Source organism: Erinaceus europaeus, chromosome 7, assembly GCF_950295315.1.
Source record: "Erinaceus europaeus chromosome 7, mEriEur2.1, whole genome shotgun sequence".
Lineage (NCBI taxonomy): Eukaryota > Metazoa > Chordata > Mammalia > Eulipotyphla > Erinaceidae > Erinaceus > Erinaceus europaeus.
In genome coordinates, this window is record NC_080168.1 from 133,057,894 (window position 1) to 133,075,381 (window position 17,488).

General features: G+C 48.3%; 1 protein-coding gene across 1 annotated transcript in view; it reads left to right on the plus strand.

Annotated features, from left to right (window-relative positions):
• Positions 1–2,454: 2,454 nt before the first annotated feature.
• SLC17A8 (solute carrier family 17 member 8) overlaps positions 2,455–17,488 on the plus strand; it is a 45,219-nt gene continuing 30,185 nt past the window's right edge. Inside the window, exons 1-2 of the mRNA XM_060195624.1 lie at positions 2,455–2,778; positions 13,725–13,977. Of these exons, the coding sequence (XP_060051607.1) occupies positions 2,678–2,778; positions 13,725–13,977 (354 nt within the window). The 5' untranslated portion in view covers positions 2,455–2,677. The remainder of the gene's footprint in view (positions 2,779–13,724; positions 13,978–17,488) is intronic.

Sequence of the window (17,488 nt, forward strand, 5' to 3'; positions counted from 1 at the left end):
CTTTCATATGAGAGAGGACTGACAAAGTAAGCCAGGAAGAGATTTCCTAACTAGGAACTGATGTTTTCTTGCTCATTTCTGAACTTTAAGTATCCACACACAGGGGACTCGCTAAACGTTTATAAATAGATAAATCTGCTTATTTAAAATTGACTTGTCCCTGGCTCATTTTGCATTAATTGTACTTAGTCTAGTCACTGCCAGAAGGTGTCACTCTTTCCCAAGTTGTCCATTATGCTCTTTCTGGAGGTGCATCTCGGTGTTCATGGCGCCATGGTGTTTGTTTCAGTGCCTTAGGGTTGTTGTCACAGCACGCCTGCTAGCAGAGTGCTGGAATTCCTCTCAGACTCCCCTTGGCAAAGACTGTCCCGTCTTAATGTCTTAATTGAACTAGAGAGACAGGACCCCACATATACCTGTTAAGGCTGGGAGACTTTGTTCCATCTTAATTTTTTTTTTTTGACTCCTTAAAAATCTTGTTTTCTGCTGCACATACTGAAATTACTTGAACACTGAGGACTCTGAACTTTTGAGAAACGTGGAGGTAGTGAAAGATCCCTCAATATAACCTCTCTCATCTTAACATTTAAGGTTCATTATTACAACACGAGTGCATTGGCTATTATTTTGACCTTGTCTATGGCCCAAGCTATCATGGGATTTCCTCACGTCCCCCGTAGGGTGTGAAAGCAAACCAAGCAAACCGGGGAGTGCCTCCACAGTGCTACACTGCTGGCTTAAATAAAGCAATATGTCCCTGACTACACATAGCCAGTGAGCTCAGACCCAGTCTGTGCCCGTGTATGCTAACAGGCTCAAGGTAGTAACACATTCGAAAGAAACGATTGCTACTGCCTTTATAGGCAGCAGTAGACTGAGAAGTGACAGGATGGTGAAACGGCAAATGTGTCAAAGGCAGGCAGTGAGAGCCGCCAGGTGGGCTTGACTTCTAGTCCGTTCTTTTGACTAGTTCCTCCAAAGAACAAAGCGCATCACTGGTCTTCATGACACTGCTTTCATCCCCTTAACCCGCCCCCACCCCTTTTTTAATTAGGATGTAGTAACGGTTTACAAGATGATAAGGTGACAGGATTCTAGTTCTACACTACATGCCTCACGAGAGTTCTGAGGCAGAGAAAGCCAGAGAGGCCACAGGACTGGGGTTTCCTGTGGTGGAGGCCTGGACAGAATGAGTCACGCACGTGGCAAAGCAGCACGCTAGCCAAGTGAGTATTTTGTGTTACCTTCTCTGTGTTGTTGGCTTATCTTTACTTTTGGTGGCACCTTTTTAGGGAAAGGAGACATATTAGTATGGACTCTCAATAGGCACCCTGCTCACCAAACACCCCCCCCCCCCCAATTTCCATGTTAGCACAAACTTAGTGACTTTACTATTATTATTTTCCTTTATTGGGGGGGTAATAGCTTACAGTTGACAGTAAAATACAGTAGTTTGTACATATGTAATATCCCACAATTTTCTACGTAACACTAACACCCTCTAGGTCCTCTGCCATCATGTTCCAGGACCTGAGCCCCCTCTCCCCCAGAGTCTTAACTTTGGTGCAATACACCAACTCCAGTGCAAGTTCTGCTCTGTGTTTCCCTTCTGTTCTTTTTTCTCAGCTTCTGTCTATGAGTGGGATCATCCCATCTTCATCCTTCTCTTCTGGCTGATCTCACTTCACAAGATTCCTTCAGGCTCCATCCAAGATGAGGTGAAAAGGGTGAATTCACCATTTATAATAGCTGAGTAGTATTCCATTGTGTATATAGACCACAACTTGCTCAGCCACTCATCTGCTGTCGGACACCTGGGTTGCTTCCAGGTTTTGGCTATTACAAATTGTGCTGCTGTGAACATAGGTGTACACAGACCTTTTTGGGTGGGTGTGTTTGGGTCATAGTGCAGGGGTGAAGCAGGCCTGCAGGTGTCTTGTTCTCCCTCTCTCCCGCTCCTCATTCTTGCTAGCCCTGTGGCCTGGGCTTTGCGTTTAGTTAGCTCACATTTGAGGACCCTGCATCAGGTTACAAGCCTCTCACGGCTTCCACACCCCCTGGCCCAGGCAGAGAGTCTGTCTCCCTCGCTCACCCTGGCGCCTGCTCTGGCTCTGAGCCCGTCCTCAAGCCCGGTGGCTGAGGGGCAGGTATTGTTCTGGTTACTGCAGCACCACCTTGGGAAGGATCGCTCAGAGAGCCACAGCTGAGCCCAGTGAGACTGGAGAGAGGGTGTGGGCAGACATGCAGCAGGAGGGGCTGGAGATTGGGCGCGGATGCCCGGCCGGTCTCAGGATACCTTGAGGGCTGGAGCCCACTAGCTTCTCCAGCTGCAGCCCCGGGGGGAGGGAGGCTGCCCTCGTGTGACAGGCTGCCTGAGCCTGTGGCTTTCCCAGGGGCTGAATCCCAGCCAGCTGCCTGCCTCCTGGACTCCTCTTGTGGGGGTGCGTGTGTGTGTGTGTGTGTGTGTGTGTGTGTGTGTGTGCGCGCGCGCATGTGGGTAGGGGGCTCTCTGGCTTTTGAAAGGTCTGGATTGTATCTGCTTTTCAGTCATCACCTTCACGAGAACTGACTTCAGGGTGTTCACCAAGGAAAACAGATTCCCACGCTGGAGAGGAGAGAGGATGCCGTCTTCTGAGACTGGCTGTTAAGGACGGGCAGGTCCTCCCCTCCACTCAGAATGCCTTTTCAAGCCTTTCACAGCTTTAAAGAAAATATCTTGAAGCCTGGAAAAGAAGGAGTGAAGAACGTCCTGGGAGATTCACTGGGGATTTTAAGAAGGTAAAGTTTGAATCTAAACTTCAGGCTTGTTTCGGAGTGGTTTCACACTGCCAGTGTCTGGGAGCCTTTGCCTCCTGATGAAGACCAGAGGGGGTGGGTCAGGCTGGATGGTGTCTGGAACCCCTTCCAGGAAAGGCCACACCTGGAGGGAAATAGGTGAATCCAAGTGTATGGGTTGAATCGGGAAAATACCAAGACAAGCATTCTGCTGATACTGGGGGTGGGTGACACTGCTGGAATTGGTATGTTTGGCATTGATGAGGAAATATGTCCAGAGATATTTCATGTTAATTTAGTGGTAGTTGCAAGTATGCTTTGAGCTGAAATGATTTTTATATAATCTTCACTATTAATGAACCATATTTGCCATTTCTAATATAACAAATGTTTTAGTTTTATTATTTTAGTTTTTGTTTCAAGTGTATAGTTTTTAGAGAGACAATAATTTAAAGAAGGTGACTTTGAAAATTGATATTCTTAAAAAGCAGATCTTACCTTATAGTGGGAAATTAACAAGTAATTGAATGTTTTTTTGTTTAAGCCAAAAACCAACATGCTTTTTTAATTAAAATTTTTTAAAAAATTATTTATTGGGGGATTAATGGTTTACAGTCAACAGTAAAATACAACAGTTTGTACATGGATAACATTTCCCAGTTTTCTACATCACAATTCAGTCCCCACTAGGTCCTCTGCTGTCATGTTCCAGGATCTGAACCTCCCCCACCTAATCTTTCACTTTGGTGCAGTGCTCCAACTCCCGTCCAAGTTCCCAACATGCTTTTTCAACAAGTACGGTATGTTATTTTCAAAAGAGAGGTTGCTATATATGAATGAATGAAGTGATAGTTTGACTTGTGAATGTTTCCTGTCATGGGAAATGGCTTCCTAGGTGAATGAAAAGGCAGTCTTTCCATACAAGATAAAATAACTCTTACCTCTCTGACATATAAGTCGCTGAAAAATACTCTTGCTAAGCTTCTTAAGGAACATTTTTACTTGTAGTGAGTGACACTTCCTTTTCACTTTTCTGTATCTGCTGTCTCTTAAAAACTTTAGCACTGAAAGGACTGTTTCTGGGCACACACGAGATTAGCTCCATTTCTTGTTTTTTGTAGCATATAACTTCCTGTTAGTATTAAATGTTCCATGTATCACCCTTGCTGAGTTTTCATAGTAAAAGAATGGGGTTGGGCACTTTACTACTTTAGCCATTAAATTTTAAAAAATGTTCCAGTGGATCTTACGTTAATTTATCATGGAAAAATGAGTCCAGTGGCAGCAAAGTTAACCAGTCAAACAGAGGACGTGATCGGATTTTCAAGTGTTTTACCCTCCTGTTGTGTGCTTTTCTCAGGCAAGTGATGCTCATTTGATCAAAATGCAAAATGAAAGGGCTGTGGCTTAATTGGCTTATTTCGGTGGTGATGATGATGTCTGCCAAAGTCAGGATTAGAAACCGTAATTTTGGGCCCTAGTGTCCCTTAAAATCACCGGAATCTGTCTTCATTTGAAAATGCTTGACAAAAATATACTTGGGATTTTTGTTTTCCAACCTTGAAACTCCCTGCATTATTGAGATTTGTTTTCTTAGGGAAACAGTAAAAGGAGTAATTTCCATCATGTGTTCTCAAACCCAAACTGAACTGTGTGTCTTGGATCAGTTTCCTCAGAGTTGCATCATGAATAATAGAAGAAAAAAAAATCGGGGCCAGGCGGTAGCACAGAGGGTTAAGCACATGTGGTACAAAGCGCGTAAAGATCCGGCGTAAAGATCCTGGTTCTAGCCCCTGCCTCACCACCTGCAGGGAGTCGCTTGTGTCTGCAGGTGTCTGTCTTTCCCTCTTCCTGTCTGTCTTCCCATCCTCTCTCTTGATTTCTCTCTGTTTTGTCCAATAACAACAACAGCTATAACAATAATAACAACCACAAGGGCAACAAAATGGGAAAAATAGCCTCCAGGAACAGTGGATTTGTAGTCCAGGCACTGAGCCCCAGTGATAACTGGAGGCAAAACAACAACAACAACAAAAAAACCCCACAATTCTGGAGGTAGAACACGCACTAGGTGCAGAATAGAGGTCCTCGTTTTTCTAACTGTAGAATGAACTGGGAAGTCAGGCCAAAGGAACACCTCTTTCAGCGGTGCCGAGGGAGAAGTTACTGTCAGAGGAGAGAGCAAGCAGCCTCCTGACCGCTGACCCAAGCTGGCTGTCTGTAGTGCTCTGTGGTCAGAGCCCCGGACTGAGGCTCTTGCAGCAGTACCCCACACCTGACGTTCCCACCCCAGCAAGTTCCTTGCACAGAGCCTGGCCTGTCAGGGACACTCCCTCCTTGGTTGATTTTCACAGAGCCAGTTGACAGAATCCAGTGTAAAGAAAGCCACAAAGAGCAAAGGGAAGGCGCACTGACCAGCTAGGAACTCTGGTCTGGGGGTCTGAGAGGCGGCTCTGTCTGGCTGGACTTGAGGTCCTGAGTTTGATTCCTGGCACCACATGGGACTACCTTGGACAGCACTCTGGAGAGGGTATAGTTCTTGGGTGGTTTGCTCCTCTTTTTTTTTTTTTCCCTCTCTCAAAATATAAATAAAAAATGGGTCCGGAAGCTTCTCAGCAGTGCCGTGTATGCAATATCAGTAGCTATCAGAACGGCTGAAAACAAACAAGCAAACAGACGCTGCCTTTCTGACTTACCAAGCAGTGCCGAACAAAACTTTCTAGTTTCTGAGACAGGTTGTTATCTAAATGGATTCCTTCTTTAAAAAAAAATGTTTTGTTGATTTTTTTTTTTTTGATAGAAACAGGGACATTGAGAGGGAAGGAGAAGATAGAGAGGGGAAAGTGAGAGAGACACCTGCAGTCCTGCTTCTCCACTTGCGAAGTTTCCCCCTTGGACGTGAGAATGGGGGCTTGAACCTGGGTCCTGGCTTGCAGAACATGTACTCTTCCCCAGGTGAGCCACCACCTAGCCCCTACATGAATTCTTGAGATGCTTTTAAAACAGATTTATTAGAGAGAGAGAGATAATCAACCCATCTCTGTGACCTTGGGAGAACTATTGCAGTTTCCAATGGAGGGAATAGGGACACAGAACTCTGGTGGCGGAAACAGTATAGAATTATACTCATCTTATAATTTTGTAAATAACTAATAAAAATAATAATAAGTAAAAACAGATTTATTTTATGAGGTAAAGAAGGTTCACCTGAGAGAAAACCAGAGGTCCCACTCTGGCACATGCAACATTGGGGATCAAATCAGATGCCCCAGGCAATAGGTCCTTTGCTTATCGACTGGGATGTGCTGTGATACACTTTTCACTGTGTGTGTGTGCCCACGGACAGGCAGCAGGTGTGCAGGATGTAGCTAAGCTTTCACCCTGTGTGTGTACCCACGGCCAGGCAGCAGGTGTGCAGGACGTAGCTAAGATTTCACTGTGTGTGTGTACCCACGGCCAGGCAGCAGGTGTGCAGGATGTAGCATTGCGTCTCTAGTTAAAGCGACAGAAACCAGTCAGTAGAATCTTCCCTGCGCATCAGCACACTTCAGCAAATTCAGCAGGTGTTGGTAAGGGAAATGGGCCTGTAGTTCCTGCTTCCGGGACAATGAAGGAGAAAAGAGGCGGTGGCTCCTGGGACCCACGGGAGACGCGAGGCCTTGAGCTCCCACTGGGTTTGACTGTGGGTGCCAGGGAGCGTGGAGCTGAATTAAACTTTGGCCCAGCTTCACCAGGGGCCCATCTTCAGGTTCTTACTCAAAAGACAGAAGTCAGTCAGTTCCACTTCAAAGAGGTGCTCTGCTTAATTACGGAACCACAAGAAACAAGTTACTTAAAAAAAATTAAGTCATTAAAAATTATTTTAAAAAATCAAAATGTTATTAAAAAAAGTTATTTTAAAAAGCAAAAGTGTCCGTAATCTTTGACCGCCATACAGTCAGGACTAGATATCAGTGCAGAATTTGAAAAAAGTCCTTAGGCTTCCTCTGGGTAGCCCTGGTCTAAGCTCCTGAGAGCCGCAGTGGGAGCTCTGAAGCATCTCCCTGAACCCGTTGCTGGGCTGTAGGGCCCTGTGTTATGGGGGGTGGCCCCATTCATGGCGTAGTTACTGCACCTAAGGACCACAGGTCAGGTGGCCCGACAAATAAGAAGTTAAATCCATTTTCTCATAATTCTGGGGGCTACAAGTGTGAAGTCAAAGTGTTGTCAGGGCCCTTGAAGACTAAGAAGGACTCATCTTCCCCTCTTCCTTGCTATTAATGTTTGACCAGAAACTGGCTGAGTGGTGCAGGGAACTGAACCTGGGGCTTTAGAGCTGCAGGCAAGAGTCTTTTTGCAGAACCATTATACTATCTCCTCCCAAATGTTTTATGTTTCTTTATTTGTTATTTAAGCACTGCCTCGCTCTGGCTGATGGTGGTGTGGGGGATTGAACCTGAGACCTCCGAGCCTCAGGCAGGAGAGTCTTTTTGCAGAATCACTGTGCTGTCTCCACAGCCCCCTGTCATGCCTTGACTTGCAGACATGTCACTTGCTTTCTGTTTTCATACTAGTGTTGCTGTGTGGCTTTGCTTTCTAAGTCTTTGTGTCTGTGTTTAGATTCACTTCCTTTGTAGGGATGCCAGTCACTGAGTTAGAGGCCACCCTAATTCAGTAGGACCATATCTTAATCGATTACAGCTGCACATAGCCGCATTCACAAGCATCAGCGGTCATCATTTTAATTCAGCCTGCCCCGTACAGACCTCCTCTCCTGTATCTGAACTTACTACTTACTACTTACCTGCCTGGAATCTAGCAGACTCAAGTCCCACGCTTTCCTCCGTCCTGTCTAAAATGCTAGTCAGCTTTTGCTCCTGTGGTGCATAACCCTCATCCCCTCGTCACACTCAGCAATCTGCGGTTTGGTTCTAATAATTGGTCGGGTCACCTGAAAGGTATCAGCATTGCCTTGTAGGTCAGCTGTGCCCATTTCAGGCTTTTGCATAGGAGGCACATCTGTCTCTTAGCAAGGGGCATTGTCCACCTTACAGGTCTAGAGAGTTCAGAGAAATCAAAGATGTCAGCAGCCAGATTCAGGTGCCTCTCCCTCCATCCGTTCTCTCACATACCCTCCTCCCCAAGTGTCCAGGGTCTTATTTCTGTTTTGACTTAACAGGCCTATTTCTGAGGTTCCCTTTTTCCCCCCTTGGGGTGAGAGAGATGGAGAGAGAGAGGGAGAGAGAGGGAAAAGGAAAAAGGGGAGGGGAGGGGAGAGGAGACAGGAGAGGGGAGAGAGAAAGGAGAGAGGAGAGAGAGGTTCTGCAAAAAGACTTTCTTGCCTGAGGCTCTAAAGCCCCAGGTTCAATTCCCTGCACCACTCAGCGAGAGCTGAGCAGGGCTGTGGTCAAGCATTAATAGCAGCAAGGAAGAGGGAGAGGCGAGTCCTCCTTCTTAGTCTTCAAGAGGGGAGAGAGGCCAGAAGCACCGAAGCTCCCTTCCGTGTGTCAGCGCCGGTCATGCACTGACAAAGCAACACCTTACCCAAACGAGCTATTTTGCCAGCTCAGGCTTTTACTTGATTTAATTTTATTGTGCTTTATTGTGCTTTATTTTTATTGCCACTGGGTTCTTGCTGGGACCTGGTGCCTGCACATTGCATCTACAGCTCCCTGACAGCCACTTCTCTCTCTTTTTTTTCCTTCTTAAAATTTAATAGGATGGAGATAAATTGAGAGGGGAGGGGGATGCAGAGAGGGAGAAAGAAGAGAGACACCTGTAGACCATGATCGTGAAGCTTCCCTCCTGCAGGTGGGACCCAGCTGGTGTCTTGAACCTGGGTCCTTATATGTAGTAATGTGTGTACTCAACTGGGCGCACCACTGTCCAGTCCCTCTGTGCCTCTGTTTCTAAAAACAAAACAAACAGGCTGGGAGTATGGATCCACCTGCCAACACCTATGTTCAGCGGGGAAGCAATTACAGAAGCCAGACCTTCCACCTTCTGCATCCCACAATGACCCTGGGTCCATACTCCCAGAGGGATAGAGAATAGGAAAGCTATCAGGGGAGGGGATGGGATACGGAGTTCTGGTGGTGGGAATTGTGTGGAGTTGTGCCCCTCTTATCCTATGGTTTTGTCAGTATTTCCTTTATATATATTAAACAACAACAACAAACAAACAAGCTTTCATTTGGCATGTTAGACTCAGAGCTTCAGACAGCACAGAGGTTCTATATGCCCAGTACCCAGTTTCCACCACAGGTGTCATCTTGCATTACTGAGTCCCCTTGTCAAAACGGTGGCACCAGCATCGATACATTTCCTCATTAGTCCTGACACTGCATTCATTAAACTTGCATTTGTTTTTCCATGAATGCCCTTTTTCCTGTTCCAGGATCCAGTCCAGGAGTCCATGTTCCCTCAGGCATCCTTTCTCCTTAGTCTCTGGATCCGTGGCTGTGTCTCAGCTTTGTTCTCCCTGCCATGCTGTGGGGACTGCTGGAAACGGGAGAGCCGTGCAGTGTCAGGCTCTCAGCCTGGCTCCTTACTCACTCTGTTGGAACAAGACAGCCTGTAGATTAAGTGTTGCTTTTCCGGTGTGCGTCCTGCCACTCTGTCTCAGTGGAGTGCTGACCCCTTGATTGAGGGAAAGGACAGGAAAGGGTGAAATTACCAGGAAGGAGACAAAAGATAAGGGGGCCAGGCAGTGGCGCACCTGGTTGAGAGTGTATGTCACAGTGCTCAAGGACCTGGGTTTAAGCCCTTGGTCCCCACCTGCAGGGGGAATGCTTCACGACCAGTAGGAGTCTCTCTCTCTCTCTCTCTCTCTCTCTTTCTCTCCTTCTTTCCCTTTCTATCTTCCCCTTCCCTCTCAATTTCTCTGTCTCTATCTAATAAATAATAAAAAATAACATTTTAATTTTTTAAATGTTTATTTATTTATTTTCCCTTTTTTGTTGCCCTTGTTTTATTGTTGCAGTTATTGTTGTTATTGATGTCATCGTTGTTGGGTAGGACAGAGAGAAATGGAGAGAGGAGGGGAAGACAGAGAGGAGGAGAGAAAGATAGACACCTGCAGACCTGCTTCACCGCCTGTGAAGTGACTCCCCTGCAGGCTCGAACCTGGATCCTTCAGGTCCTTGTGCTTTGTGCCACATGTGCTTAACCTGCTGTGCTACTGCCCAACCCCCTAAAATATTATTTTTAAAGAAGACAAAGGCTGGGGAGATAGTACTATGATTATGCAAAGATATCTGAAGTTTTCATATTCAATCCCCAGGACCTCCCTAACCCAGAGCTGAGCAGGGCTCTGGTATCTGTATCTTAGTCATTAAAATAAACAAAAATAAAATACTACAAAACTTTAGAAAATAAATAAGCCCAAAACAATATAGTTTAATGCCTCAAGTTCTTTGGCATTGTCCTGAGTGCTAGAAATATATGACTTCTCATTTTATGAGTTTATATTATCTAGGGAAAGGCAAATGCTAATTTAAAAATCACACAAGTGTGGTTTTCTTTCTTTCTTTAAAATTTTATTTATTTATGAGGAAGACAGGAGAGAGAGAGAAAGAACCAGACATCCCTCTGGCACGTGTGCTGCTTGGGATCGAACTCGGGATCTCACTCTTGAGAGTCCAAAGCTTTATGGGTGCGCCACCTCCCGGACCACACAAGTGTGGTTTTCATAGAGTTATTACAGTGCTGTTAAAGCTGTGTAAGTCACACTGACAAGGTGCTATTTCAGATCTAAAACTAGCTCTCAGTGTCAGATTTTTGGTCCCTGCCTTCTTTCTTGATCACTGAGAACTAGGGGTTATGCTAGCTGCTTTATGAAACCTGCCTCACTTGATGCTCACATGTGTTTGTCTTCTCTTCAGGGGACGGAGGCTGAGAGGTCACGTAACATGCTCACAGTCGCACAGCTAGTGCATGCCAGCCCTAGCCCTGAGCCCAGCACGTCTGGCGCTGAGCGGATGCTCTTAGCCCTCTCCAGTGTGGGCTCTTGGTGTTTGTAGGGTGCAGCTCTCTGTGGCATCCTGGGGGAGCAGGACCGAGGGCAGATTTGGTCTGTGTCTTTGCTTCACCCACTGCAGCTGGGTTACTCATGGGCAAGGTTTTTTTTTTTCTTCCAGAGTCCTGCTCAGCTCTGGCTGATGGTGGTGTGGAGGATTGAATCTGGGACCTCAGAGCCTCAGGAAGGAGAGTCTGTTTGCATAACCATTGTGCTACCTCCTTATTTTTCTTTATAAGACTATATTATCTGAATGTATTTAGTATTATGACATTACACATTTTTTAATTGGGAGGTTCATGGCTCACAGTTCAGTGATTGACACACGGGTACAATTTCTCATTGCATCAAGATGACTGTCTGCAAAACACTCTCACCCCAAACTAGGCCCACCATTGTGTACCAGGACCAGAAAGCCCCTCCACCACCCTCCCTGTCCTTCCCCAGAGTCCTTTGCTCTGGTGTCAACACCCAAGTCCAAGTTTTATTGTGTGTTTTCTCCTTTTAACTATTCTGAATTTCTAAGAGGAGGACAAACTCCACTTCTCAAGACTGAAGATTAAGGCAGAATAGAAAGATAGATGGATAGATAGACAGATAGATGATAGATATATGATACATGATAGATAGACAGACGGATAGATGGATAGATGGATGGATAGCTGGATTGTTAGATCCATGACTGAGGAGATGGCTCAAGCTTTGGAGCATGGGACTTACAGGTCTGAGGTTCATTTTGACCCCTGACACTGTATATCAGAGTGATGCTCTGACTTCCCTGTGTGTCTGTCTCATGTGAGGTTATCTCCTATGTGATAAATAAACATAAAAACATGTATTTGAGGTCAATAGACGATTCAAAGTGTCTACAGCATATGAGGTACTCAGTACCTTCAGTTTCCTTTCTGCCATAGGATAGCAACTCAGTGATCGTGTTGAAAATAACGAGCTAGGTGGGACCCTTAAAGAAAGATTTAACTATTTATTTTACAAGAGAAAACACAGCACCTCTTGGTTACATGTCAGGTCACAAATAAAACATGCCCCCCTGGAAAATCATCAGAAGGCTAGAAATGGGCCTACGCATGACCTGGCAGTGCCTCTCCTGGAGACAGACACCCATCCAAAGAGACCTCTGTACACCTGTGCTCTCAGCAGCACGATTTGTGACAGCCTAGACTTCAGAGCAACCCAGTGCCCAGAGACATATAAGTGGCTAAGAGAGTTGTGAGGTGTATATATTTTTTACTGCAGCTGTTAAGAATGCGGGAACCATCTCCTGTGTCATCACCTTGGGCAGAACTGGAAGGCACGCCCTTGCGTGAGGTGAAGCAGAAGGAGGCGGGCGAGTGTCCGATGATCTCACTCATAGGTGGAACTTGAGAACTGCAGACAGTAAGGGAAATCAGTGTGAAACTTAGACCAGGTGTGGACCAGCAAAGGACTCTGGCGAGAGAGGGAGAGATGGGAGGGAGGGCTCTAGGGTCCTGGTGCCTGGTGAGGGCAAAGGCCCTAGGCTGCTGGAGAGTGTCTCGCGACACCTGCTGTGGGCAGGTGAGAAGTTGCACCTGTGCGTCAACAGATGCAAATTGTACCAACACCACCCCCAACCAAGAGGAGAAACAACATAGAGAAAAGCAAGCATGGCAGGGATGATTTCTGGCTCCTAAGCCCTCCCTGGCTCATGAAGCGTGACCCTCTGGGAGAGCAGTCTGGAATGCTGTGTTCTCTGTGCGGACCCGGGGGGGGATCCTGTGTCATCTCTGCCTAACAGCAACCTCTTATTATTATTATTATTTATAAAAAGGAAACATTGACTAAACCATAGGATAAGAGGGGTACAACTCTACACAATTCCCACCACCAGAACTCTGTATCCCATCCCCTCCCCTGACAGCTTTCCTATTCTTTATCCCTCTGGGAGTATGGACCCAGGGTCATTGTGGGATGCAGAAGGTGGAAGGTCTGGCTTCTGTAATTGCTTCCCCGCTGAACATGGGTGTTGACAGGTGGATCCATACTCCCAACTGGTCTCTCTCTTTCCCTAGTGGGGCAGGGCTCTGGGGAGGTGGGGTTCCGGGACACATTGGTGGGGTTGTCTGTCACAGTAACCTCTTAAAACATAGACTAGCATCAGGGTAGCATCTGCAACTTGGACAGAAATTCTGAGATCTTACCAATGGCCCTAGATAAATTGTTTGCTTAAGATTGAAACCGTGCAACAAGGGCAGTGAAAATGGAAAAATGGCCTCCAGGAGCAGTGGATTCATAGTGCAGGCACCCAGCCCCAGAGACAACCCTGGAGGGAAAAAAAATCCCACCATAAAATGATACTTACATGCTTTTCAATGTACCCTGAAACTCCACCTCCCCAGAGCCCTGCTCCATTAGGGAAAGATAGAAACAGGCTAGGGGTGTGGATCTGCCTGCCAATACCCATGTCCAGCAGGAAAGCAATTTTTCAGCCACCAGGTTCCAGACACTAACATGATGCCAACCTGACTTACCTGGGCAGACGACCCCACCAATGTGTCTTGGAGCCCTGCTTCCCCAGAGCCCTGCCCCACTAGGGAAAAAGACAGGCTGGGAGTGTGGATCGACCTGTCAACGCCCATGTTCAGCAGGAAGCAATTACAGAATCCAGACCTTCCACCTTCTGCATCCCACAGTGACCCTGGGTCCATACTTCCAGAGGGATAGAGAATAGGAAAGCTATCGGGGGAGGGGATGGGATAAGGAGTTCTGGTGGTGGAAATTGTGTATAATTGTGCCCCTCTTATCCTGTGGTCTTGTTGATATTTTCTATTTTATAAATTAATAAAAAAAATCAAACAAAAAAACCCCACATAGGCTGGCTTCTTCTAGGTGTTTCCCTTTTACACCCTTGCTACCTCTCTCCTGTTGTTTTTTCCTCAAACCCTTGCCTTTCTTCTCTGCCTGGTTTTCGTGTTAGAAAGCTGGATGGGACGCATGAGGAGGAAGTCCACATTGAGCTGAATGAGGAAGGAAGGCCAGTGCCGTCCTCGCGGCGGGGCCCTCTGCCCTGTGACTGCGGCTGCTGGGGCGTCCCCAAGCGCTATATCATCGCCATCATGAGCGGCCTGGGATTCTGCATTTCCTTCGGCATTCGCTGCAATCTTGGTGTCGCCATTGTGGAAATGGTCAACAACAGTACCGTCTATGTTGATGGCAAGCCAGAAATTCAGGTGAGTGTTGGCCTCTGGGGAGCACCTTAAAACGATTTCCTCTTAAGCATGTGGTGGTGACCTGCTTGAGCAGACCCATCACCATGCACAGAGATCTGGGTGCCAGCCCCCGCTCCCCACCTGCAGAGGGACGCTTCACAAGCAGAGAAGCAGACCTGCAGGTGTCTGAATTTCTCTCTCCATCTCCTCTTCCCCTTTCAACTTTTCTTCTACCTGATAAAATAGAAAGGTGGGTGGAGGGGAAAATGGCCACCAGGAGGGGTGGATTTGTAGTGTCACCAACAAGCAGCAACCCTGGTGGCAATAACATTTTTAAAATTCATTTTATTGGGGACATGATAATTTACAAAACTCCTCTTGTTGCATGTGGACAGCTCCTGTCACCCCTTGACAGGTGTCTGTAAACCACCCCCACCAACACCCTCTGATGTAAACCACACCAAACCAACACCTTTTGATATAAGAAACCACCTCCATCAACACCCTCTGATGTAAACCACCCCCACCCACACCCTCTGATGTAAACCACCTCCACCCACACCCTCTGATGGAAACCACCTCCACGCACACCCTCTGATGTAAACCACCCACACCCACACCCTCTGATGTAAACCACCTCCACCCACACCCTCTGATGTAAACCATCCCCACCCACACCCTCTGATGTAAACCACCCCCAACCACACCCTCTGATGTAAACCACCTCCACCAACACCCTCTGATGTAAACCACCTCCATCAACACCCTCTGATGGAAACCACCCCCACCCACACCCTCTGATGTAAACCACCTCCACCAACACCCTCTGATGGAAACCACCCCCACCCACACCCTCTGATGGAAACCACCCCCACCAACACCCTCTGATGGAAACCACCACCACCAACACCCTCTGATGGAAACCACACCAAACCAACACCCTTTGATGGAAACCACCTCCACCAACACCCTCTGATGGAAACCACCTCCACCAACACCCTCTGATGGAAACCACCCCCACCCACACCCTCTGATGGAAACCACCTCCACCAACACCCTCTGATGGAAACCACACCAAACCAACACCCTTTGATATAAGACACCCCGCACCAACACCCTCTGATGTGAACCACACCAAACCAACACCCTTTGATATAAGAAACCACCTCCATCAACACCCTCTGATGTAAACCACCCACACCCACACCCTCTGATGTAAACCACCTCCAACAACACCCTCTGATGTAAACCACCCACACCCACACCCTCTGATGGAAACCAACTCCACCCACACCCTCTGATGGAAACCACCCCCACCCACACCCTCTGATGTAAACCACCTCCACCAACACCCTCTGATGGAAACCACCCCCACCCACACCCTCTGATGGAAACCACCTCCACCCACACCCTCTGATGGAAACCACCCCCACCCACACCCTCTGATGGAAACCACCTCCATCAACACCCTCTGATGGAAACCACCTCCACCCACACCCTCTGATGGAAACCACCCCCACCCACACCCTCTGATGGAAACCACCTCCACCCACACCCTCTGATGGAAACCACCCCCACCCACGCCCTCTGATGGAAACCACCTCCACCCACACCCTCTGATGGAAACCACCCCCACCAACACCCTCTGATGGAAACCACCTCCACCCACACCCTCTGATGGAAAACACCCCTACCAACACCCTCTGATGGAAACCACCCCCACCAACACCCTCTGATGGAAACCACCTCCACCAACACCCTCTGATGGAAACCACCCCCACCCACACCCTCTGATGGAAACCACCTCCACCCACACCCTCTGATGGAAACCACCCCCACCCACACCCTCTGATGTAAACCACCTCCACCCACACCCTCTGATGGAAACCACCCCCACCAACACCCTCTGATGGAAACCACCTCCACCAACACCCTCTGATGGAAACCACCCACACCCACACCCTCTGATGGAAACCACCCCCACCCACACCCTCTGATGGAAACAACCACCGCCAACACCCTCTGATGTAAACCACCTCCACCAACACCCTCTGATGGAAACCACCCCCACCCACACCCTCTGGTGGAAACAACCACCACCAACACCCTCTGATGGAAACCACCTCCACCCACACCCTCTGATGGAAACCACCCCCACCAACACCCTCTGATGGAAACCACCTCCACCAACACCCTCTGATGGAAACCACCTCCACCCACACCCTCTGATGGAAAACACCCCCACCCACACCCTCTGATGTAAACCACCTCCACCCACACCCTCTGATGGAAACCACCCCCACCCCTACCCTCTGATGGAAACAACCACCGCCAACACCCTCTGATGGAAACCACCTCCACCAACACCCTCTGATGGAAACCACCCCCACCCACACCCTCTGGTGGAAACAACCACCAACAACACCCTCTGATGGAAACCACCTCCACCAACACCCTCTGATGGAAACCACCCCCACCAACACCCTCTGATGGAAACCACCTCCACCAACACCCTCTGATGGAAACCACACCAAACCAACACCCTTTGATATAAGACACCCTGCACCAACACCCTCTGATGTGAACCACACCAAACCAACACCCTTTGATATAAGAAACCACCTCCATCAACACCCTCTGATGTAAACCACCCACACCCACACCCTCTGATGTAAACCACCTCCACCAACACCCTCTGATGTAAACCACCCACACCCACACCCTCTGATGGAAATCACCTCCACCCACACCCTCTGATGGAAACCACCCACACCCACACTCTCTGATGTAAACCACCCCCACCAACACCCTCTGATGGAAACCACCCCCACCCACACCCTCTGATGGAAACCACCTCCACCCACACCCTCTGATGGAAACCACCCCCACCCACACCCTCTGATGGAAACCACCTCCATCAACACCCTCTGATGGAAACCACCTCCACCCACACCCTCTGATGGAAACCACCCCCACCCACACCCTCTGATGGAAACCACCTCCATCAACACCCTCTGATGGAAACCACCCCCACCCACGCCCTCTGATGGAAACCACCTCCACCCACACCCTCTGATGGAAACCACCCCCACCAACACCCTCTGATGGAAACCACCTCCACCCACACCCTCTGATGGAAACCACCCCTACCAACACCCTCTGATGGAAACCACCCCCACCAACACCCTCTGATGGAAACCACCTCCACCAACACCCTCTGATGGAAACCACCTCCACCCAAACCCTCTGATGGAAACCACCCCCACCCACACCCTCTGATGGAAACCACCTCCACCCACACCCTCTGATGGAAACCACCCCCACCCCCACCCTCTGATGGAAACAACCACCGCCAACACCCTCTGATGGAAACCACCTCCACCAACACCCTCTGATGGAAACCACCCCCACCCACACCCTCTGGTGGAAACAACCACCACCAACACCATCTGATCTAAACCACCTCCACCAACACCCTCTGATGGAAACCACCCCCACCAACACCCTCTGGTGGAAACAACCACCACCAACA